Source organism: Gouania willdenowi, chromosome 13 (assembly GCF_900634775.1).
Source record: "Gouania willdenowi chromosome 13, fGouWil2.1, whole genome shotgun sequence".
NCBI classification, from domain to species: domain Eukaryota; kingdom Metazoa; phylum Chordata; class Actinopteri; order Blenniiformes; family Gobiesocidae; genus Gouania; species Gouania willdenowi.
In genome coordinates, this window is record NC_041056.1 from 12,565,832 (window position 1) to 12,591,762 (window position 25,931).

General features: G+C 35.9%; 1 protein-coding gene and 1 pseudogene across 3 annotated transcripts in view; one reads left to right on the plus strand and one right to left on the minus strand.

Moving 5' to 3' along the window:
- Nucleotides 1-373: 373 nt before the first annotated feature.
- Nucleotides 374-493, minus strand: LOC114475090 (uncharacterized; annotated as a pseudogene).
- Nucleotides 494-18,489: 17,996 nt separating this feature from the next.
- cadm1b (cell adhesion molecule 1b) overlaps nt 18,490-25,931 on the plus strand; it is a 250,324-nt gene continuing 242,882 nt past the window's right edge. Inside the window, exon 1 of one of the 3 annotated variants that reach the window (XM_028465286.1) lies at nt 18,490-18,661. In XM_028465286.1, the coding sequence (XP_028321087.1) occupies nt 18,586-18,661 (76 nt within the window). In that variant the 5' untranslated portion in view covers nt 18,490-18,585. The remainder of the gene's footprint in view (nt 18,662-25,931) is intronic. The other 2 variants (XM_028465284.1, XM_028465285.1) reach the window with 2 other exon arrangements.

Sequence of the window (25,931 nt, forward strand, 5' to 3'; positions counted from 1 at the left end):
GATGTGTTCTGTGACGTAAGTGCAATGTGCAAAGAAAGAGAACATGTCTATGACGCCAAATTGTTTAGCGTAGCACAACTCATCACAAACTGTGTAAATAATATTAACAATAATAATGCATCAATTGTATATGGTGTTTTTTTGGACACTCAGTCGCTTTACAGAATTAAGGGATTATTCTTTCACGCCAAACTTAGTGGTGGTAAACTACTATTGTAGCCACATCTGCCCTGGGGAAAACTGACAGAAGCGAGGCTGCCATAGTGCGCCATCAGCCCCTCCAACCACCATCAACACTCACTCACACTAGGCAATGTGGGTGAAGTGCCTTGCCCAAGGACACGATGATCGATACCACTGGGGTGACTGTCCCCCACTGTGGCACCTGGAATTCTCAGTGGTCTCCCATCCAACTACTAACCAGGCCCAGACCTGCTTAGCCTCCGAGATCTAACGGGATCGGGCAATGACAGGCTGGTATATGGCCACAAAAATAGCTAACAGTGAGAGTAAATGACAATCATACATCTTTATAAAGGACAAGAAAAAAAGTTTCTAAAAAGGACTTTTACAGTTTGGATTGGCATTTGTTTAAAATGTCTAATCGAGCAGGGGTTTCAAAATAGAATTACATTATTACATAAATAATCCTTTGATTCTGTATTATTGTACAAAAAATCTTGTGAACCACCGGTAGATGTGAGGTCACAATCTGTGCCTTCCAGATCCCCTACGCACTCATCTACTCATATAATGATCACCTGATGTTTATTCTGTTGAACCACTGGCCATCATGTCTTAAAACCATGATTACAGGTGGAGAACCAGTTTGGTCCAGCCTGGGTACCTCAGGGTCATTATTATTATTTCACACGGCATCATCATAAAATGTCAAGTAAGACTTTGAAACAGTTGACGAAGAAAAGATGAACTCTCGTTTAGACACGCCAACATCTCTTACCACTAATACTACCCAGTGGACACTATAATAGAGGGCATCAAACCAGAGGTCCGAGTCGAGCAGTAACTAAAGTCCATTTGGTGGATGAGTGTGTTTGAGAAAAATGTCAACAGGCCAGTGCGTGGTCACTTTTCAAATGAAAATGCATGAAGTCTCCTTGTTTGCACAGGACTTTTTCTGTTTATTCTAAAAATACATGATCAAAAAGGTAACGTCTAAAACAGGCAGGATGAATGGACCCTAAAGTTCTCCATCGCTTTTAATAACCAATCCTTTTTATTGGGACTTTCATTATGGTACAGTTGTTGTTATTGTTTTTCCATAATTTGTATTTAAATTTATAACCACAAAAATACAGTTTTTATCTTAAATCTTAAAAAACAAATCACATTGTGCAACGTAAATTCTTAATCTACGTTGAATTGCTTTTGAAACGATATATCACACAACCATGTTCCGATAAATTTAGAAATTAGCCAAAATGGGGGGTGGGCCCCAGGGCCCCATTTCCAAAGAAAGGGCTCCGAGCATCTCATCATATTCATTCATAGAGTATTCATATTAAACTACATTCCGATCTAATGAGAACTAACCAAGGAGTAGTCGTTTGAAAAATGGGGCCCTTGGGGTCCCCCCTTGGTATGTGCCAATGATTCGGTACCACCAACCGTTGTAATATTTGACTCGCAAATAAATGAGAAATCGATTTTCGTTTGATTTTCTTTAGGGGCCCCAATCAAGGAGAAGGAAGAAGAAAGAAGAAAGGAGAAAGAAGAAGACAAATCCTGTAGTCCTGGTTAGATGGAATGGTGTCTCAATAGTTGTCTTAATTTTACAAGAATAAATACTTCCAAACATGTTTTTTCCTGTAGTAAATTGCTGGTGGTATAGAGATTTAGAAATACTTTCGCACTAATCTTAATCCTTGATCAATTGGTGATAAATATAAAAAACAAGTAAATCAATAATAAGTCATTAATGAGACCAACCACAATCTAGACGTCTACCTATTGTGTAGACCTACTTTGCAGTCAAACCAGCCTTGATATGTTAGGACAACTATACATAGCCTCTGGCACAAAGACCCTGGCAGCTGATCCTCTAAGACCTGAGAGTAGCCAGGTGGAGCCTTTCTGGATCTCACTTGTTTGTTTGCTCATCACATCTCACAGATGCTCCATTGGATTTAGCTCAGGAGAATTTGGCTGGTAGAAATAAGGCTAGCATTTCTCAATGGAAGAAGATCATGGAACTAAACCCTTATGGTTTCCAGGTACCATTCATGTCCAAATGCTCCATGTCTGGGCATGTCCTGCATATCTTCAGGTGACCCAGTCTGGTCTCACAGTGCATAAAAAACTAAGCCTGTTAGTTTATCTGAGTGTCAACATGTATTGGAGAAGTGGTAGATGTGGACATGAGTGAATCCTAACCTGCCACCATCAACAAGATGTTTACATAAACTGAATGATGAATGCTAGTTTATCCACACAGGATACATTCACCTATTCATGAGAATTTCAAAATAAAGTTGCCCCTACTGAACACAATAAGCTTATTCTTACAAAACATATCAAGTAAAATGAGTGAAATTAGAGATTTATAGAAGCCCATTCTTAAAGTATTAAAAATTCAGCACGGCAAGTCATAATTATGAGATAGAAAGTCATAATTATGAGTTAGTAATGTCAATTATGAGAAAGAAAGTCATAATAGTCATAATGAGAAAAAAGTCATTTATGAGAAAGAAAGTTCTATTAATTGATGCAAAGTCAATTATGAGATATAAAGTCATAAATATGAGAAATAAAGTAATAATTATGAGATAGAAAGCCATAATTATTAGATAGAAAGTCACAATTATGAGTTAGTAATTCATAACTAACTCATTCATTATTACTCATAAGTAATCATTATGATAGAAAGTCATAATTATGAGATAGAAAGCCATAATTATTAGATAGAAAGTCATAAATATGAGATAGAAAGTCATAAATATGAGATAGAAAGTCATAAATATGAGATAGAAAGTCAAAACGAACTCAATTATTACTCGTAAGTAATAATTATGATAGAAAGTCATAATTATGAGTTAATGAAGTCATAAATATAAGATAGAAAGTCATAATTAAGAGTCAATAAAGTCATAATTATGAGATAGAAAGTCATAATTATGAGATAGAAAGCCATAATTATTAGATAGTAAAGTCATAAATATGAGATAGAAAGCCATAATTCTGATAAAGTCATTATGATTTAGTAAAATCATAATTATATATATTTTTAGTGGCTTCTATAGAGATCTCAAAATACTGTGTGGAAAAAAATGTAAGTAATTAGTATGTTGTCAGTCAAACATGAGCAATTAACTAGAAATATTGTGATGAACCTGACAAGTGTCGACTCAACGAACACATTCAGGCCAACATTTTGGACGGCACATTTTAAAGTATTTGGATAATTAGGGTCACTGTGTAAACACAAGCCATCGTTCTCGGCTGCTTGAGATTAGAATAAATCACAGAGTAAATTAGTTGATGCTGCATTGACTCATGGTAATGTATTTCAATTCAGACATGGCCCCTTTTAATTTGCAATTATTTGCTGTCTGATTCGTTTTACTGTGAGCAATTACAAGAAGGTAGAAGTGAAGTTTATATTCCAGGAAAATGATTGTGTGCTGTAAGGATCAGGTGGGGGGTTCACAGTGGATGGACAGAGCAATAGTGCACACTGATTGTTTGCTTTTGCAAAATAAAATGAACCCATTAACCTGAGAAAGCAAAGCACGGTTCAGACTTCAGCAGCACAGCCTTTAGAATGAGTCCAACATGATTATACAATATAACAATAGGATTCAACAAGTCGGTTTGGTGTTGCTGTTTTTACTTTAATGCTGACACTCACAGGACTTTTCTTATCTCGACACAATCCATAAATGACCTATACGTGTATTTGCTATGATAGTTCAGTTGTCTATGATGTAATTTTACAGACATTTTGCCTCTTAAGTTCGCCCACCATCGACACATCCAACTAAGTGAGGTTCACTGCCTGCTGAAGCGAGGAGCTGCACTCCTTTTTCTCCTCTCATAAACATAAACCACCAGCGAAAAAAGCCAGTGTGATTAGCAGCTAATGCTATCCTAGCTCAGTGCTACAGAGAGAACTTTTACCTGCTACTACCACCTCCTCGCCAAATCCTTTCCAGTCCCGGTTATAAAGGTCCAGGTGGTCACACACAGCTTCTACTCTATGGTTGAATGGGTGAACAGACCAGTGTCCGTGTTGACGGCCTGACGTCATCGTCAACAAAGGCTCTGAATGGCTTTCGTCATGCGAAACAGCCGCAGGAGTTCAATTATTTCAACTCTTGCGAATGTGCAGATGTACGGATATGCGTAAAATTGGGAGCGCGCTCGCACAGCCAATGCACTTGACGTGCAGATTTCTGGGACGTATCTATCCATTGACTTTGTATGTAATCTGGACGTACAGACATTTCGTGACGCATCTGGTGTGAACGCAGCATAAGGGGCCACAAAAATGTGATTGTCTGATCCGAGGGCCACATTATCAACATTCATGTCAGCATTTAGAATAAAGACCAATCCCAGCATTAATACAGGAAACAACAAAAGCAGAGGTGGGTAGTAACGAGTTACATTTACTCTGTTACATGTACTTGAGTAACTTTTTGAAAAAAAAATAGTAACATCAATTTTATATTGCACTTTTTTGGACACTCAGACGCTTTACAGAATCAATCAATTATTCCACACTTAGTGGTGGTAAGCTACTATTGTAGCCACAGCTGCCCTGGGGCAGACTGACAGAAACGAGGCTACCACCACCACACTACATTCATACTAGGCAATGTGGGTGAAGTGCCTTGCCCAAGGACACAATGACAGATACCACTGGAGCGACTGTCCCCCACTGTGGCACCTGGAATTCTCAATGGTCGCCCATCCAATGACTAATCAGGCACAGACCTGCTTAGCTTCAGAGATGTAACAAGATCAGGCAATGACAGGCTGGTATGGCCACAAATGTACTCAAGGAACTATTTAAGTTGATTTCTACTACAATGATCTTAACTATTTAAGTAGAATCGTTTACAGAATAGATAAATCACATTCCGGTTAGAACTACAATGGGCAGTAAAATGTCTTTCATTGATGTAAGGATTTGGAAAATGTTCTCCCCTGTAAGGGGTCCCTGGAACCAAGAAGTTTGAGAACTCCTGCTTTAAATGATTGGTTAGTGTCAAATGTATTAGAGCAGTGGTTCTCAAACTTTTTTGGCCCAATTCTCTTATTTCTGAATGCATGTACCCCCTTTGTCTGTTGACAACATTTTGCCCAGAATGCTATGAAAAAAAATAAATGAGTGATGACACACATTTTAAAGAATCTCATTGTAAATAAGTGAAATTAAACATTATTTAGTAGGTTTTATCAGTTCGGGTCATCTCTCGCCTGGTGTGGGACAAAGACTGATCTTTGTTTTTTCAGTTCATGTTCTAATCAAGATTATTTCGATCATCATTATCATGTTTATCATTTTTAACAATAAACAATATAAAACCACATTATTTTACTGCTTTCATTGGTTCATTATCCACTTTCTCTAAAGTACCCCCTATAGTGCCATTGCGTACCACTAGGGGTACACGTACCCCCATTTGAGAAACACTGTATTAGTGGACATCATTTTATGGCTTGATAATTGATCTTTCCTAAATAAAGAGGGAAAAAAAATATGAGTAAAATTATGAGAATTGAACCAGGATTTTTAAAAAGTAAAATCATTTGTGCCCTAGTTTATAAAAGTCCCATAGTGTAAATCATAAAGTTACAGACCTCACAAATTTAACTCCAATAATTTTCACTCAGTGCTAAAACCTCAGAGCTTGACTTTGACATGTCTGGTCTGAGTAAACTAACACTATATAAGAGCACTTTGACACATACGGGGAAAAGTCTTCACTAAACACCAAATGAATGAGGTTTTTCATCATTTAGTTCAGGTTATATAAGCCAAATCAAAGTTGAGTGGCTGTCCAAGGAGAGGATTTCACCTCTCAACCTTGATTTTTCACATGGTCACCTCGAATAAATGGTGAAAATGCATTTTCTGAAAACATTTAAAAAATGTTTTCTGCTTTTGCAAAACAACTCTTCAAATGCATTTAATTTAGAACATATGAACTGAAAATCATCACCGATTGGAACGATACAAATATACTGTAATTTAAAAAAATAAGCTTAACGATGAACAGTACGATCTAAACGTGCCTGAACCTAGCAGCTGAAATTAGATAATGTATTTATTGTTCAGACACTTTTAGCTTGTTTCATAAATTATTTTATGAGTATACCTGTTATCATATAATGTAGAATGGATCAAACCACAACATAATGTATAGTTAGCTTGGACTTTAGAAGTCTTGCAAAAAATAAAATAAAATATAGAATTCCTTGACGCAATAAAGTAAGGGAAATTATTTGCCATTAAACAGGGAGTGGGAGGTAAATAAAAAGATGCATTAAGAGGCAAAAACACTGCTTTTCACACCTGATAAATCACTGTCTATGCATGAGGTTGTTTGGGTTTATTTATTAAATAAGATTAGCACAGGAGAATGTTAATCTGTAATGCTAACTGCTAGCATTATGTATTCCTTTCAACCATAGCACACACAAATTTACTCTTAGAACTTCATATTTACAATATTTTTTTCATTTGATAAGGAAAACGCAATTAAATAGCTCATTAAAGAATAAAAAAGTGGGTTTTTTTTATTTTGCTATTAGAGTCATTGTTGGTAAATATTTTTCTGTGTGCCTGTTGGACTGTAACATGAGTGTTGGAACAACCCTAATTAGATTAGAAGCTAGTGGTGTGTAAACATTGCACATATGTTGCTTATAATAGGATAAAATAAAAATAAACCTTTCCTAAACTGCTTTCAAGTTTCCTCATCGAAATATTGCACAACTTGTACCCTTTCCAGTTTTCAATGAATGTGAAAATGATATTTTAAAGCTGTGATTGATACTAGGTATTTAAAGAAAAGCCAACCCAAACAAACTAAATCTCTTTTCATCGCACAAAAATAGTTCTAATAAACTTTCTGAAGTGTTTGGAACTTTTAACAACAGGAGCAAGTGTTGTAAAAATTTGGGGTCGTGAGACACTGGCATGATGCCTTCAAGAATTTACCTTTTCAAGAACCAAAGAATATATTTTGAACAATTTGAGCCCATTTTACCCTTTTTCTGCAACGACACCAAACATCCCAGATATTTGACGCATTCGTCTCACCGATGTCGGCCTCAGATCCTGCGTCGGCATTCTGCTCCTAAATAACGCGTCATTTTGTGTGTTTTTTCCCCCCAAATCGGTGACACCACTTATAAAATTATAGAACTTTAAAATGTCACTTCCATGAAGCTGTTTTTGTGCTGGGTAGTATATTGTTGTTGTTGTGATATTGCCATATTCCTATCAGATTTAAGTAAATACTCAACTATGGATATGGAGATATTTATACTAATTGAATGATCCGAGCTAAATAAAGGTTAATATAAGCTGTAGAAAGGCCGTGCTGAGCATCTTTAATCTATCATCCAAACATTAGCCAAACACCGATGTCTCCGCGACGTCTGGCCAATGAGCAAACGCTCTCCATAATACGAGATGTATGTGTGCTATCAGGGTTCATCACCTTCACTTGCCATATTTTTTTATACTTTTTTGCTACATTACTTCATTTTCTGCCACTTCATCAAATTTCAATGCCTTTTCCGTACATTCTTTCCACATTTTTTGGCACTTATAAACACTTTCCACCACCTGTCCCACCTAATGTCTCATATGTAACTTTTGAACTCTTTTCACCATATTTTATGCTTATTTTTGCCAATTTAACTACATTCACGATATGTCATGCCCATCATTTACCAGTTTAAACTAATAGATCCTACTTTGTAAATTACATGAAAAGGTTGAGAACCACTGGCTTAAAGGAAGTCGACTCATCTCTGATGTCCCTACTTTACGCGGGTCAAGAAACTGGGTTTCTGAAATACGGTTTTATTTATTTATGGCAGTAGCAATGCGTACGGTTGCCGTATCAATATACCGACAGTCTATCCGTACGCAGCGCCCCTCATTGGCCAGTTTAGGTCACGTGACTAACACTAAACCTAACCCTAAAAATTGTAGCGATATAGGGTAATAACCTAAACCTAACCCCTAACCCAAAGACGTTACGTACGTGTACTGCGATAAAAGTACCAATAGCACCAACGGTTGTCTGTACGGCAACCGTACAAAGACACTCTTTATTAGGTTTTTTTTTTCCTCATTCATATTTTTAATTGATGTGTGTACAAGAATATCAAAGGCACTTAAATATACCAGGGCACATTAGTGTTAGCGTTAAATGTTTCTATACAAAATTAAATTTTCATATTTTTAAGAACAAATAGCAATTACAAACAAAAAACAAAACCAGATAGATAATTCAATGAAAAAAGTACTAGACGATCTGTACATATACATAAATAATTAATCTGGGAACTTATACATAGGAGTAAATCAAACAAATAACTAATAATGTTAAAATAAATAAAAAAGGAAGTAAATAAAAAAAAGCAAAAGAAAAAAGGAAATTGGGGATGGTTATGTTGGCACAAAAATTGATTGATTGATTTTTTTCAAGTTTCCCCTTCCTGAGTGTTTAATCTTCTCTACCTTTAAATAGGACAAAACCTTCTTAATCCATTGAGTGTTGGAAGGGGCTGGTGTTGATTTCCAATTAAGGAGGAGGTGGCGTCTAGCAATGATTATTATTATTATTATTATTCTAGGTTCTCTTCACCTCCCATAGAATAGGACACGTGATGTTTGTGAAAGCTGCTCAGCAGTTGTTCTATGGACCCTGCTTGAGGACTACATACTGCTCCTTTTGAAGGTCTCACAAGTTCTTGATTCTGTTTTGCTTATCAATCTTCTCAAGGTTGTTTTAATCCCAGTTGCTGTGGGACTGGTCTCACCATACTCTGTCCTCCCAGTCCACTCTCATTAATATGTACATAGCACTGTGGACCTCCTGTGATCTCTGGTTTAGCCTTCAGAGGACGTCATTGGGTGTTTAATGTTTGCTGGCAAGTCAGCAACGTTTGAATTTGGTGATTTTAAGATTGAAATAAAATGTTTTTACAGCACAGAGAGGCTAAAAACTAAAACTAAAAAAAAAAAAAAAAACAATTTGAATCACATTAGACTTGCTCTCCCAAAGAAATGTGATCATATTTGCATGACAGAATTATTTTGTGTAAACGTTTTGACAGGTTTTTTTTTTTTTTTTTCCTTCGGTTGTTTGTTTGGTTTTTTAGGCTTTTCATTACCTAAATCACTTTTTTTTTTATTAGTGAAAAAAGATCAAGTCTGCATAGAATGTTAAAGTTAGAATAAATGGTGATTATTGTCAAAGCATGTTTGAGATTTATTTTGCAGCTGGCATATGGATAAAGTCTGTATTCTTCTTTTTATGTTAATGTGCATGACACACACACTTTAATACAAAATAAACCATGTTCAAGTACATTACTTAGCTAGCCTTTATTATCATCTGTTCTGATTTGTAAATCATCTATGTAAATTATGTAAGTATCTTGTTTTTTTTACAACTTTCATAATTTTCACAGAAAATGGATGAATAGATTTATTTCAGGCATAAAATACAACCATTAAAATAGTTGTTAAAAAAAAAAAAAAGACAGTTGCTGTGGAAAATCGAAATCTTTGGAAAATAACTCTCTGATTTATTCATCTATAATGTCACATACAAAAGCTCAGCAATAAATATAAGCTCTATAGTCAATAGTAGAGACATGCTCATACCAACTATGCAACATTTACCATTTTTTTCCTCCAAACTGATGATATTTAATGCTCCTCTGTTGGATCACAATACTAATATAATTAGTACGATTAATAATCACAGTATAGCTATGTTTATATGGTCTTTTTTATCATTATAAAATATATTTTTACATTTAAGAAAATAACTCACATCATTAAACTCACATCTCTTCAACTAAAGTTACAATTTAAGTAAAGTTTAATGTCTGCTTAGTATAACACAAAAAACAATATTGTACAATAATATCATCATTGCAAATAACTAATGAATAAATCATCATTATAATGGACCTGTAACATTTTACTGGCCACTCAGACTACGATTAAACCATTAAAAACCTACAAGAACTCATTTACTTCCTGCTTTTTACTATCAGTATATTTTTAAGTATTCACTTAAAGCTAAGCTGTGCTCTGAGGTCAAACGGTCGCTGCTTCAACACTAATGAAATATCTACTGACAAACTGTGTGATGTTGAGATAAAAGCTTGGCCGGGGTTTATAATTGTTAACTACAGTTGAAAGCCCATTGTTTCATGTACAGAAAATTAAATATCAAGATAAGCTCCGCCAGATGGAAAAGTAGGAGCTTCAGCAGTAATTCCTAATTAAAAGCAAGGTTACGAAGCATTTCTGCCTCTATGAAAACAAAGAGGTTGAATAAACGTATCAACCTTTGACTCGTTTCAAAACATCTGCAGTTAAAAACTATTCTAACGTATTTAAATATATGGCATTATGTATTTAAACAAATTAAAACATGTATATGAATTGAAAGCAAATGCCTTGGAGACTAATTTGTGTGTTAAATAGGATTACAGATGGTTGCTACATGCTCTGTCAAGGTTAAGAGTGTTTTATTGGATTTTCCAGAAGTCTCATTTGGTGTGTTTTTTACAGCTTGATCTTGGGGTATGAGTACATATATAATGTTTGAAAGGACTGTACATCTAATGTTGGCAAGCTTCACTGACAACCATAAATATTCTTTAAATTCGTAACGAGCTGTGAACTTGTATTCTGAAGCTATCTGTTGACATTTTAACATCCATAATATCAAACATGTTAATAAATAACCCACATTTTTTCTTTTAGAACTCAACCAACCAAGTTCAGTTTTTCAAAAATAGCTGTTGAAAAAACACACATATATAATCTTTTTAAAAACAAATCTATACATTTTCCTGTGCAACATGCATTTCACAGCATGCCTGTCAAAAGAAAAGTTTCTTTCAAAATAACATACAAGTCCAAGAAGAGAGACATTACCTATTTATTTTTGACCAACTGTCCGCGACCCACCCAATACAGGTCTGCGACCCACTTTTGAGTCCCGACCCACCACTTGAGAATCGCTGATTTACATAATTAAACATAATCAACATGTTTTAATCTACAAATTGAATGTTGTTTAATTGCTTCATCATTTTTATGCACTAATTTTGTGAAAAATAAATAAATAAATGAATAAATAAATAAATAAATAATGATGCTCATTAAGGCACTGCTGACACTACAACATCGTTACACATCCCATTTCTGCATTAGCTGTCTTTAGTCAGCTAAACATTGCTCTATATAACGGTTGCCTCCATACATCTATTCCATTATTTGGTGAATAACTGGTATTATCTCACTGGTTTGACTTTATTGTGGTAGATTATAGACATGGTGTTTCTCATGAACAGCAGGAGGCCAACAGTCATTTGCCTCGTAGCAACAAAAACCTCCAGAGACTGTTTGATGCCAAAGATCTGCGTTACGCTGTTGCAGCCTAGCTGCTATATGTGGGCATTTCCAGCTGTGCTAATAATTCTATGAACTTGGAGCTAGCAATACATCATCGGTTGCCATGACAACTAAAGCAAGAGAGCACTGCCATGTGTCTTGTTTTCACGTGTCTATGATACTGTATGCACTTTCAAAGCTTAGATCTATACCTGTGGCGATCACTGGAAAAGATCATGTGCTGCACTTAACCATGACTAAACGCTCTTTTTTCACAACATAGAGCAGACATGGGTAACTGTATAATTTTGTGCGGCCGCCAAAATTTGTATTTCAAGAAGAAATATAAAGCTCTGTATAATACACAAAATAACTCCCAAAACACACAAATCGACAGCAAAATGCACAACAATACACAAAATGACTACAAGACACAAAAAACACCACATTACAGAAAAGCTCCAAAGACAAACAGTCAAGAAAATTGCACAAAATGAAAATAAAAATACAAAAAGTCACATCATAAAACCACAAATCAAAAACAAAAATGCAGACATTAACAGAAAAATACCCAAAATTACAACAAGAACACAAAAAAACAACACACAATGACTAAAAACTGATAAAGACAAAAACCTTTTTGTCTTACAGTGGGAAACCCTGTATTATTGCTCACATCGGTCATTATTCTAAATGCTGACATGAATCTTGTTAATGTGGCCCTCAGGTCAGATACAATCAATGATGTGCTAACTTATAGCACTACATAAGACGTTTTATTTCACTTGTATTTTCTATTATTTGGAGATTGACAAAAGGCCTAGTCTCAAATACAGTGGAATGTAAATGGCAACGCCTGCATCTGTTCAAAAGAATAAATGACTTTATAAAGCCACTTTGTTATTTATCAATGTTTTGATCTGCCACAATAACGTAATTTAAATGAAAATACCTCAAGTTGATGGTGTTTCTTAGCATCTTAGGTGCTATTAAAAAAGAGATTAATAAGATAAATTACAGAGCATAATTAATACAGCAGAATTATTTTTATCTCTTGACAGCACTAGTATTAACATCAAGTAATCACTCAACTGTCCACTTCAATCATTTATCTATTGACTTTGTTCATTTGTCACTCATGGATTTATTCATTTTGGCTCTGAACACTGTCATCTTGTCCAGTGTGGACTGGTCCCTCGGTCTAGTGTAGTGTCCAAAGGACTGCTGCTCGTGCTAGCTGCTACATAGTTAGCATTGAGGTGGAAAAGCTCCACTGGAAGGCTTGAGACTAGCAGAGCTCCGTTGATCCACAAACGCTTTCCTACACAATGAGCACACAACTGGGCTTTAGTTTTCCATCGGTGTGTTTTTCTTTTAAAACTAAAATTAACGCACATACAAAGACTTCTCAGGTTGTAGCCGGTGCATCAGTATTATGCGTATACTGGAAACGGGTGCAATTAGAAAAAAAGCAATTAACAGCGTTCATTTTTTTTTTGTGCGTTATTTTTTCTGGTAATTAATTAATCGCAATTAACGCATTCAAGTGACAGCCCTATGTAATCCCACGTCAGGGGAGGGGGATTGCACATAGATTGTTCTTATAACATTTCAGAATTTTACAAATGAATAAACTGCAGTTGGCATTAAATTTTAGACCATGCAAAACATACTCTTTCCTTTTATTAACTGTTGGTTGAAATGGATCAAGTGTTCGTGCGTGCATATATTTTATCTATCCTAGATGAATCCCTGTAGGTATAATTTCCTGTAGTAATTCTATCGTGGGAAGGGAAAAGCAATAAGAAAATTTGCAGTATCCCTTGCCTTTATATCAATTGCTCTCATTTGGGTGTGACTTTACCTTAATATTGGACAAGAGGAAATCTTACACATGCTTAAAATCATGGGACTGTGATTCTTGGGTTAATTCTTGCTTTGCTACGTATCATAAATATGTAAGTTTACGTTTCACACATGGTGGAATGTTCACTTGTGTTCTTTAAGTTTACAAAAAAACTGCCTTTCAGCTCAATAAGCCTTATCTGACTCAGTTACTGGAGGTCACATCCAAAGGTCTGATTCAATTATTCTTCCTTTCAAAAACAGGAGGATAACATTTTCATGGTGAATGCTTTTCCTAAATACATTACCATCTCAAATAATTCAATTTCTGTTAATTTGATTGATTTCATACCAAAGGGAAGAGAAATCTTAATTTAAAACCATTGCATTTCTAATCAAACATTAACAAGAAAAGAGGCCCGGCAGAAAAACCTTTATTGCCAGTTTCTCGACTAATTTAACCAGAAAAAGCTGATGGCTGCATGATTAAATGGCAACACAGCTATTCAGCGTGACTATATAGCTTGTATGGAAAAACTAAAAAAAAAAAATTCAAAAGCAGCGAGATTGTTTTTTGCACAACACAAAGATGGTGAATAATCACACACCAACACACACACAGAAGTTCAATGGCCGGCCATTACAACAGAGGAGCCAGATGAAGCAGTTCAGTCATCTGATCCATTCCCATCCATTATTCATCCTGCTAAGGGAAAGAGAATCGCTGGGCTTCTCTCTTCTCAAAAGAGACCCAAGCACCTCATCTATTCTCATGAGCAAAGTAAACGCCATGCAGCGGTGGAGTGACTCACCGAGATGGCAAATAAGTAAGAATGAGAGGGAGAAAGAGGTCAAGCCTGAAAGAGACAATAACATTTAGGGAATCACGGAATGCAGAATTAATAAACAAAATCATCATCCACCTGCAAACCTTCTATACGCATACGCACTTCTACAATTTGTTTTTCATCAAGCTGCAAGACTGTTACGGAAGTGGATTTGGATAGAGAAAATAATTTTGGACAAATCAAGAATGAAGTCGAAAAGTCGAGATTAAAATCAAAATTTTGAAAATGAAGTCAAAACACAATATTGTGATAAAAGTCAAAGGTTTGCTAATGAAGTTAGATCTACCGAAGCTGACGAGGGCCAATTCACCATATGACAACAAACAGCAGATCGTGGCCGTCTACAAAATGGCGTCTATCGATCGATGCGCAAAACTATACTTCAAAGTTGGGTTTAATAACAAAGAGCTTCTTTCTTTTAGCTCATAAACACAATAATCTTTTTAAAGAGATACTAAATCCCTGCTTTCTGCTGACCTGCTACTAGGAGGGAAATTGAAAAACTGCCTTTATTTTATGGGCGTTACTCTTGAAGCAGTAATTCAATTGTAATAGCTTGCGTTAAACCCTTAGAGGCCAGTAACTGACATTTTACCATTAAACATGTAAAATTAAAATACTTTTACTAAGATGTTAAAAGTTGGACAAGGATCAATCAACAACACCACCACTTAGTACCCAAATATTTGTGTATACATCAGAAAAAAAGTGGGTTTGGGTACTCTTCAAGTGCGCTGAAGAGATAATGCCAAAAACTTAATCTGTTCAGAAGGAATAACCAGTCAAGTTTAGAATATGTGGTTGCATTGGGTCCCGTCTGTGGCTATTGAGGAGCTGTACGGAAACAGATAAGGGTCAATTTTGATGGAGACTTGTCGTGGTGAATTGGCCCTTGTCCACTTCTGTAGATTGGACTTTAATAGTAAATCTTCAAACTTTTATCTCAATATTGTATTTTGTCTTTGATGTTGATCTCAACATTAGATTTCAACTTTATTCTCAAAATTTCGACTTTAATCTATATATTTTTTGTAGTAATTCTGGCAAATTCATTTTGTCTTTTTTTTAAAAAAAAATTATGTTAAGGTTTTGTTCATTCAGAACACTTTAAGGAGGATCAAAGCATCTTAAGAATCCTTATGAAACAATTTGTAGCGATACATCAAAGCAATCACCTCTGAGGAAGACTGGCAGTTGAAGGTCGAAACATGTCAGAAGATCAATTTTCCTGAATAAAAGTTGTCTGACTAAACAAAATATTAATAGATATCTCAATATTTCGTCCTTATTCTTGATTTGCCCAAAATAATTTTCTCCATCAAAAATGGCCCTAATCCTCTTCCGTAAAACCTTCTGTACTCACTTCTGTTGTCCAATCTTTTTCCCCCATTGATCTGCAAGACCCTATGTGTCTAAATGAGTTATTTGCATGAAAAATGTGGTTACATGTGGAAATAAAAAGTGACTTTCTCCACCAGGTGCACTTTGCAGACTGTTGTCCACTGGTGGCGCACTGTCAGGAAATAAAGCAGGCAGGCCACGGGCAGCATGGGGAGAAAACACCTTGTGGAGACATTGTGTGAGTGGCAGGCAGAACTGGCAAGCTGCCACAGATAATAACATCTGAAATAAATTTGATGTGTGGAATTGAATCTGTAGCGATGGGGACGGCTGCGGCATCAGAGTGAAGTTCTAAATGCTATCTACTCATCCATGGAATGAGGACTGACACGCAGTCTCAGAGAATAGATTGTGCAATTAGCAGCCTTTGTGCTGTTTTGACACAATGAAAAAGGGAAATGAGATTCAACGTTGTCATGCTCGGTCCTTTGCCGAGCAGTGATTCCCATAAGATAGTCCCGCTGTAGCTACCATGTTTCAGGTGAGAATAAGTTAGGGGAGCTGAAATATTGGAAAGAATCAAGAGAGCTACTTTATTCACACTTATTATTAATATGAAATATATCATTTTCATTGAGTAGGATGTGCCAATGTTGAAGGAGGATATGATTTTATTCCCTCTCATTTTAAGTTACCTCTGACATGATCAACTGCAATACAATAGGAAAGTGAAAGGGGGCACTATTTGAGAAGGTATTGAACAATTTCTCCAAGTAGATTTTTGTAAGAAGCCAATTAGTAGTTTTTTTTTTTTTTTTTTACTGACTTCAGGCACAAATGAACAGTATTAACACAGTAACACATTGTGTGAAAATTGAGGGGGGGAAAAAAAAACAAATAAAAATAAAAATAAATGTTATTTATTATTTAATTATAATCCATTCACTGTTTTGAAACTAACAAGAATAGGAGGTTAGATTAGATATGAGCTCTGAACTTTGACCACTCCATACTCTTGGAGCAGGAAACTACCTTTGTGGGGCTCGGGACAATTTTCACAGATCAGATTACATTAAGGATGTGCATGGTTTACAAAGAGCTGAGGTGGCTAACTTCTATTCAAGGGTTTGTGTGGACTCTGATGTGATTCCAATGTCTTATGATTGATTGTGCTTTTGAAATAATTGATTACCAGTCACCTGATGGTAGCAGCTGGTTTTCCTATAGATATACAAGTTGCTATTGGGCTTGACAACATCTGTAATAAATTCAGGACATTTGGCTTAGCTGTTGGGGCAGACAACACTGAAAATCCTTGGCCACCACTGACCATATTACAGGTTTGCCGTCTTTAAGGCATTTTTAAGCAGTACTGATCAATGATCAGCCAATAAAAGTTTCCTATTTAAAAACTTACCCTGTCGTTTTACAAAAATATGCAGTGTTTTCTACAGCAGCATTTAGTGCGCATCATATTTTGGCTAAAAATATATAAATAAAGTTTTAGCAAATATCCAGAGTTTTTCCATCTCAATTGATTTTTGCTTGGTAAAACTTTATTCTTTTCCAAAATTGATAATTGATAGTTTTAAAGAATTTGAGAATTTTTTTTTTTTTTTTATGTAAAGTTGTTTTTATCGTCATCATTTAAAAAAAATTAGACATCTTACAAGTAAGCACGAAAGGTTTGCTTCACAAACAGGTGTATTTTTTATTTTTATTTTTGCAAATAAGAAACGTACCTATCAAACGAACACGTTTTACACATATGAACACTTCTTCAATTACGCTACAAAAAATATATATATTTTTTTTCAACAACAACAACTTGTCTGTACAAAAACAAAAAAAAACCTCACGTGACGTTTGGCACCAAGTTTCCGCCTTGCAGATCCACACACAGATGCCTCCAAAATTTTTCTAACAAATGTACTGTTTTGTTCTTGAAGAATTTGTATTTATTTTTTTTATCCACAAGCAGTGAACATGCATTCTCCAAGTAGTATCTTCCACGGGAATCAAACCTAGTACATTCTTGAGTCCTTTATATCATTTACTAGTATTGTGTTTTCATTTTCATACTGAAGTGGTTCCACCCACCATAAGAACATGCACAATATAGACAACAACATTTCACTGCTCCCTCACTGGGGACTAGGGATCACATCCTGCACTCTGACCTAAAATGTAATTTTAGGTAAAAGCACCTTAAAAGCTTTTAAATGCAATGCTTTTAGTGAAAAAAGTGTTTGTTCGTACGGTTGCCGTACAGACAACTCCTGGTGCTATTGGTACATTTACCGAAATACAGGTACGTAGCGTCTTAGGGTTTGGTTATAACCCTATATCGCATCATTTTTAGGGTTATGTTTACGGTTAGGTTTTAGTCTTAGTCACGTGACCTAAACTGGCCAATGAGGAGCGGATAGAACGCCAGTATATTGATACGGTAACCGTACGGATAGCAACTGCCTTTAGTGAATGAATAGAGAATAATCTCTTATTGGCTGCCAAAGCACATCCAGCTGAGTAGGATGATCTGTATGAACCAACAGACAAAACCATCTCAGAAAATGATGTTTTATTATATTCCAATACAGGGTCTGTGGTGCCCTGTGGTGGATAAACCTGGTGTTTGCACTTCCAGTGGGATCCCTGTAATATTCCCTCTGTATTCCTGCTGGAAGCTTTAAAAAAAAAAAAAAAAAAAAAAAAATCATTTTTCATATTTTGAAACCTAATTAAAGCCGTCACTGTGAGACTCGTATATAATTCTCCAGGCCTAGGTGTCAATGCAACATAACACAACCCCTATGTGACAGCAGCAGCCTCCCTGCGTGGTTCCTCCCTCCTCCTCTCCAGTGTTTCCATCCCATGGCCGCCTCTAGGTGATTCAGCGCCGCCAGTCTCAAGCAGGTGTCCAACATGGCGAACACGGGGAGCGGATCTCTCGCTATTTCTCTCTCTGGTTTCATGATATTGGTGGCTTTTCTTCAGAAAGGTGAGTTGTTTTCTTTTTGTATCCGTGAGCGTGTCTGTCTGTCTGTCTGTCTGTGCGTGCGTGCGCGTGTGTGTGTGTGATGCTCATGTTCCTGGAGAAGTTGTGGTGCGTTTGCGCGCTGGATGCGCACCAGCTTTTCCCCTGAAATCTCAGCATCACTTTGTGATACGATACTCTTTAAAAAATGACACGCTGTTCCTCTGCTTTTATGTGGATTTATCTGTGGTTGAGTGGACCGTGTTTGTAGTTTTACTGCATTACGCAGCAGAGAAATGGCTTTTCAAAGTATTTCAGTGGCGAAAGCGTGGATAGAGAAGTCTCATGAGCTGTAGAAAAGAAAAGTGATCGGGTTGTGATTTACGTAAACAGCCGATGGCACTTTAAGATGTGGTTTCCAAGCATCGTATTCTGGCATTCTTTACTTTTACCGCATTAACCCTTGCAGTCCTAACTTGCCCCCCTGGCTATAGATCATCTCCCAGTTCTGCGCTCGTGGCACCAGCGCGCTTTGGAGGGAAACAAAAAAAAAAAACACGCATTGCAGCTCCGGGTTCTCTGTGTCTGACCTGCTGCTCCCTCATGACCGTGTGTGATCTCCAAAATTCCCCTTTCCATATATCGTGTCAGTGCACATGGGCTGGCAACGTAGATTGTACCATTATGCTTGTACTGTGGCACGGGGTGCGCAACCCTCGCACCCCCCACCAATCACCCCCCCCCCCCCCCCCTGTAATACCACCGGGGTTGCATCACAGTTGCTTGCGTCAGTGCGTGTGTGTGCATGTGATAATGTGTGTGCACGCACACCGATTGTGTTTATGTAGTTCCTGGAAAAGACAAGTGGTGAGAATGTGCAGCGGTTGGGATGGATAAGAGAGAATAATATAATATTATGATAATAATAATAATAATAATTTGAAAAAGCCTTTTATTTGTTCCAGAGGTGGAACAGACACAGTACATGCTGTTGCTGATGTGCTGTTGTCAGTCTACCACTTGTTAAAATGCCAAAGCAACAGTCCCGTTGACAGCTTTACACACTTGGATCGTACAAGAGCAAATTTCCCCCCGTGGGTTTATATTGTGTTGCCATGTATTTGCCATTATTGTTATTATATTATGCAGCACGTGTGAGGTCTCATTCATCAACAGGTCCATAGAAACTCATCCCTGCCTCTTTAGCAGAGGTTTAAATAGTACTGATACATTCTACTCAATTAGAAGTAATGTTACTTCATTGAAATTGTACTCAAGTACAAGTAAGTCACACATAAAATACTCAATTATAAGTAAAAAGTTGCTCAATTTAATAATACTTGTTTATTTTTGGTCATAAATCTTGCCATAGTTTCCTTGCATCTCATGTATAAACTTAAAAAAAAAAAAGAACTTAATTTATTTTCCACAAAGGCATCTGTATAAAATAAAAGGTTTGTCAAAATTATAATTAATTAAAAATAAAACATTAATTAATTCAGTTCAAAATAAAAAACAACATTCGTAGTCTTTAAGTATAGCTAAATTTATGAACTATGAAACTGATTAAATAAATGGCATTCAGTGCTGTTTTGGCACGCTGCATTACATTTAATCTGATTATCGGCTATGATGTGATGCATTTGATTGTTGTCTGGTTGATCATTTTAAAACAAAAACATTAAATACTCAGTAATGGTTGGATGTAGAAATGTAATTACTTTGCTTCTCTTAAAACATACTTAAGTATAAGTTTAATCACTGATTTCAAAATATACTCAATAAAGTACTGATACAAGCAACTCAATTTCACCTTTGCTTTTTAGTGTGTGTGTGTGCCATTTTTGGGGTAAATTATAATCACGTAATTGACAATTTATTTCAATTAGGGATGTCCCGATACAACTTTTTCACCTCAGATATGATACCAATATTGCAGCCTTGCGTCTCGGCCGATATCGATATTGATCCGAAAGGATATAAGCACGAATCATACATACTTGTATTACTTATTTTGTAGTGTGGAATGTTACAAAAGACTTGATCAAGTGATGTTACTCAAACAGAGAACAATAGTCAGCAACAGTAGGTTACTTTGTTAGAGTGTGAACCATAGTTAACAATGGATAGAAGTGCTGGAGCGGAACATTTTATTGGAGAGCTAATATCTGTGATTTTACATGCAGTCCGATAAAATCCGATATTTTGTTTTCTGGCTGATATCGGACCGATATCCGATATCAATATCGGCTCGGGACACCTCTAATTACAATTATGACGTTATTATACTTGTAATGGAAAAATCTGTTTCTCTTGTAATAGTAACTGAATTGTAATTGAGTTCAGATAATAGACTTTGAAATTGGCACGAAAATTCATATACAATTTAAATAAATGCAAAACTTGGTAATCATGTTACAGTTCTATGGCTTACACATATGTAGTAGGAGTGAAACGATCTCGATACGGCGATATATCACAATATTTTTCCGCACGTGCGATTATCGATATGGTCGCGCCAAGTATCGATTTTTATTTTTTTTAAAAACATTTTCTGCTTTTTCACTAAAATGTGCAGGTACGTCTAAACAGAAATTTTGTCACCGTTTGTTGAAGGAACCAATACATTGGTTACTGGAATATTGAAAAATTTAGTTTTTTCGCTCAATCTTTTTTTTCTTGTTAAGTCATAGATTATCTTAGATTGATTTCTGACCAAGATATCGATAATCACAGTATCATCATATCGTGAGATAATTGTTATCGTGAGCTTTGTATCGCGTATCGTATCGTACCCAGAGGTTCCCACCCCTAATATGTAGTTATTAACGAGTATGAAAATGTGTTTAATATCAAGTTTTCATACATCTGTCAGTTCTCTCCAGGATAATTTTTAAAATAATTGAAATTGAGGGCTATACTGATAGAAAAAAAGACTCAAGGCTTAACAATATTTTCAAGGAAAAGGAAGTAATTGAACATAACTGTGATTTTAATTGCAATGGCAGTCATTGTAATCATAATTGAGCTGTAATGGAACATGGATGTTCCAAGGCGTAATTGTAATATGTAATTGACCCCAACCCTGGTGTGTGCTAACAGTGTGTGTGACATCCTGATCTCACAACGAGGTTATAGCAGTTGAATGCATTTTTTAGTATGATGTTTCTTTTTTCCACTTGGCTGCTTTCATTTCACAGTTGTTCAGTGTGTTACGGTGTGTGTTGAATAGCGGTTGGATTGGCATTTGCTGCATTGTCTTGCTGCTCCTTGTCACATTCATTAAATTAACTTCTCAGTCGAATACAAATAATGCATCTTGAATGCACAATGACCTCCAGATCGAAATGCTGAAGGTTGCAGCGTTGGGGGAACAAACACAGTCTCCTGGTTCAGGTTAAAAAATGAAAAAGAGTGTCTGCCAGGAACAGACTGTTCTGACCTTAGGATGCATATCATCTGAATTTCAAGCGTGTGCTGGGACTGTGGGAGAGAAAAGAAAAAAAAAAGGTTGAAGCTCTTGAGGAAGTGTTTACACATTTAATCACATTTGGTGTATATATATATATAAGATTATTTTAAAGAGGTTTACAAAAATGATTAATTTTTAGAACGGTTGAACCTTTTCTCTTGATCTGATGGTAATAATATTGTAAGCAAGCGAATTTTCATTATTATTCATCGTGTTAATACTTATAATTTTTGCTAGGGGTGTCCAGATACAATTATTTCACTTCCGATATGATCATGATACTGCAAATAATTGGAAGACCCTGAAAAATAATCTCAATAAATCCAATAATAATGATATTAAAAACATTTGGCGGCCCCAGAGACACTTTTCTTCTTCTAGAATTTGTTTTTGAGCATACATTTTATACAGCCTTACACATATAGAGTAGCCACTAGTACTGCACAAAATGACAAGATGTGCCAGCTCAGATATATTTAGTGAATTTAAGTTGAACTACTTTTTTTTTCTTCAGAAAGTGAAAGTATAGAATACAGTTGTTTAAGATTGTGTGTCATGTTTAAATTTTAAAAAGAATAATATATGTTTTTTTGACCTTTAATCAATATTTTTTTTATTATAGACATTTTAGGGGACCTTATTTGAATTCCAGGTGACCCTACATGTGGTCACGACCCCAAGGTGGTAAAACACTGGTTTAGATGAAGGCTGATATATATATATATATACATATATATATATTTGCTGATGTCAGACCAATGTCCTATATCAATATTGACAAACACTTAAACTAATAAACTGATATAAGACAAAAGGCAGGAAAATGTCTAACTTGTCTAGCCAACACTGGAAGAAAAGAGGCTCAGTCATTAAAGGCAGGGGGGATTCTATAGAACGTGTGTATTTCTAAGAATGTTGTGTGTTTGTGGCAAGATCTTCAGAGGTTGAGAACGTTACCTGTGATGTCGAGTGGAAACGTATAAAGTGAAAAACAAGCAGAAACGTGTTTGAACACAGATAAAGCTTCTATTGAGATGATGAAAACTCTTTAAAAACCAGGAGGAATTAGGTTTGATCAGATTTGGCGACATTTCAAAATAGATACAAACAAAATGAAGTAAAAACAGTGCAATCTGTTATCTTTGGCACAAACTAAACATTTGAAATCTAAATGAAACATTCATGGCGTTGATTACAGGTTTTTTTTTTCCATTTAGGCCACTATCAGACTGGGACTTTGCGTCATGTGGTCTGTAGACCATTATATGGACGATCTATTTAAAAATGTCCTTAATTTTGTTTCAGAGAATATCCATGTTTGCCCATTTCTGGTTCATCATCATCCCATGTAACTTCCTGAGATGGTACCAAACATGATGAAAAGGTTCATTAAGTCAACTATTGGTATTAATTTGTCATTTTCTATGCTTCAGATGACTTATGGAAGCCGGTAGGCTTTTGCGCGATATGAACAGAAAACATGACGCGAGGCTTCCGTCTGTGTCATATATATATATATACACACATTTCTATTCAACTTCCATTTTATACAATCTTCCTCACGTTTTGCACAAAATTCTGTGCAGCCATTTAATGATGTAGTCTTTTAAAGAAAATTTGCAGCAAAATTTGACATATTTGTTTATTTGCTGCACTTTTGGAACAGTCTCACCTGTTTATCAGGGAAAAATAGCCTATAAATGCGTGATTTGAGGTATTTCCTTGTATTGGGGCTTGAGTTTAAATGAAAAAAAAATGGTTTAGATTGTTTTGTTTCTGAACATGAATTTAGCATTTTCTGTCCATTTTCCACAATCGCGAAAAATACAAGTCCCTGTATTTGCTTTAAGGCGTTGGTTTTATGATATGGAGATTTGCATGTGCTCATTAGATTTATTTTTTAACAAACACATTTTGGGCTACATGGTGGTTATGGATGGCTAATTGTACCTTGTGGGACTGTGTCTCTTTCTCGACGTGAGGGAAGGGTTTCGGCCTTTTCCAGTGTATCGGATGGTTGAATTTCAGAAGGCTGTGTAATCCCACTTATTGTCAGTTTAAAGTCATCCGCCAAGGCTGAGCGATAGTGAAGCAGATCAATATGAGCTGTCATGGAGCCTCCAGGCACTGTTGAAGGACAGGATCTTTGGAGAAACAAAAGGGAGAAAAAAAAGAAACACAGTTGTTACTGTGCTTGAACATGTGACCCTTTGAGTTATGGAAAATGTTGGTCTCTGGCTGCTTATGGTTTTTGGCATTGATGCAGATTTGTGTGAAATCTGCCTGCAGTGTGCAGCTCTGCTCCCGGTTTCTGCTTGTTGCTTTGTAATCACAAGGAAGGCTGGTTTTTTTTTCCCACTCCCCTCATTTATCATACAACTCTTGATCTCTCTTCTGTGTTATTATTATTCTGATGCCAGCAGCCCCCTAAGGAACTACTAGTAGTGCTACAATTTAAAAAGAATGCCAAATTTGGCCTGCACTTGTAATAATGAAAAAAAAAAAGCACTTAAAATGATAAAAATGTTTATGGGAGTTTAATTTCTATGTTGTTTACAGGTTTAGGAAACTATGTTCTGATCATATTGAAGAGTATATACAATAAACATTAAATAAGAACTTCCCCAAACCCACTGTCAGTCAATGCCTGTGTGCTAACATCAGTGTGTTTGCTTTGTGGTAATGAGCAGGACAGGTTAACGCAGGTAGCAGGCAATGCAATCTGTCACAGAAAAGTATGTGTGCAATACATAAAGTATTCACACTTAGATCCAAAGGAAATAGTTGAATAATACTCAGATTAAGTTGACTCATCGTGGCTGCCTGAAGCAGAACAATCTGAAGTCAAACAGACACAGGTTCTCAATCTGTGGTTCTCAAACTTGTTTGGCTCAAGTTCCCCATTCTTTCTTTTCTGAATCCAAGTACCCACTTGTCCAGCTACAACATTTTGCTCTGAATACTATGAAAAAGCAACAACTATAGATCATATTGACTGGAATATTGAGAGTTAACACACATTTTAAAGAATCTAGCTTTGTAAATAAGTGGAACTAAACAGAATTTAGTGCATCGTGATAGATTTTTATAATTTCCGGTCATCTCCTTCCTGGCGTCGGACCAAGACTTACCTTTGTAGTTTCACTTCAACTTCTAATCAGGATAATTTTTTAAGCAACATTATGATGATACTTTTTTAACCCAAAATACACGTTCTAATATCTGCAAATTTTTAGTTTTTTATTATTATTTTTTTTTTCTACTCTCTTTAACCAAGTAGTGCCATCCATCGTGTACCCCTGGGGGCACACGTACTGCATTTGAGAAACGGTGTTGTAAATGATTCAAAAAATTAACTCTTCCCTTAGCATCTCAGCATAGTGCGAATAAAACATTAAACACATATAGCCTACACAAAAGGTAAACAAATGTAAACAAATACACATCGCGCTACGGCAATCCACAAGGACGGAACGTGAAAAAGTAAAAAAAAAAAAAAAAACAACGCAGAAAAAACGCATTACAAATTTGATAAATCGATTAAATCAATTTTTTGCCCAGCGCTACGTTTGGGACAGAACACTGCAGCAGGATACACCACATTGTCCTGTTTATTCTTTATTGTTTTTATGCTGTATTTAATCATTGTGAAGCCAAGGATACCTTTTTTATTTTTAGTAGTTCCACTTTTCAGTTTTGATTCCATAATTTGAAATTTGTCTTTGTGATAATGTCAAAGGAATCATAAATATTTGATATAAAAATGTAATAGATAGGGTAATATTAAAGCTAAACAGCTTTCTGGAATAACAAGGTTTTCTT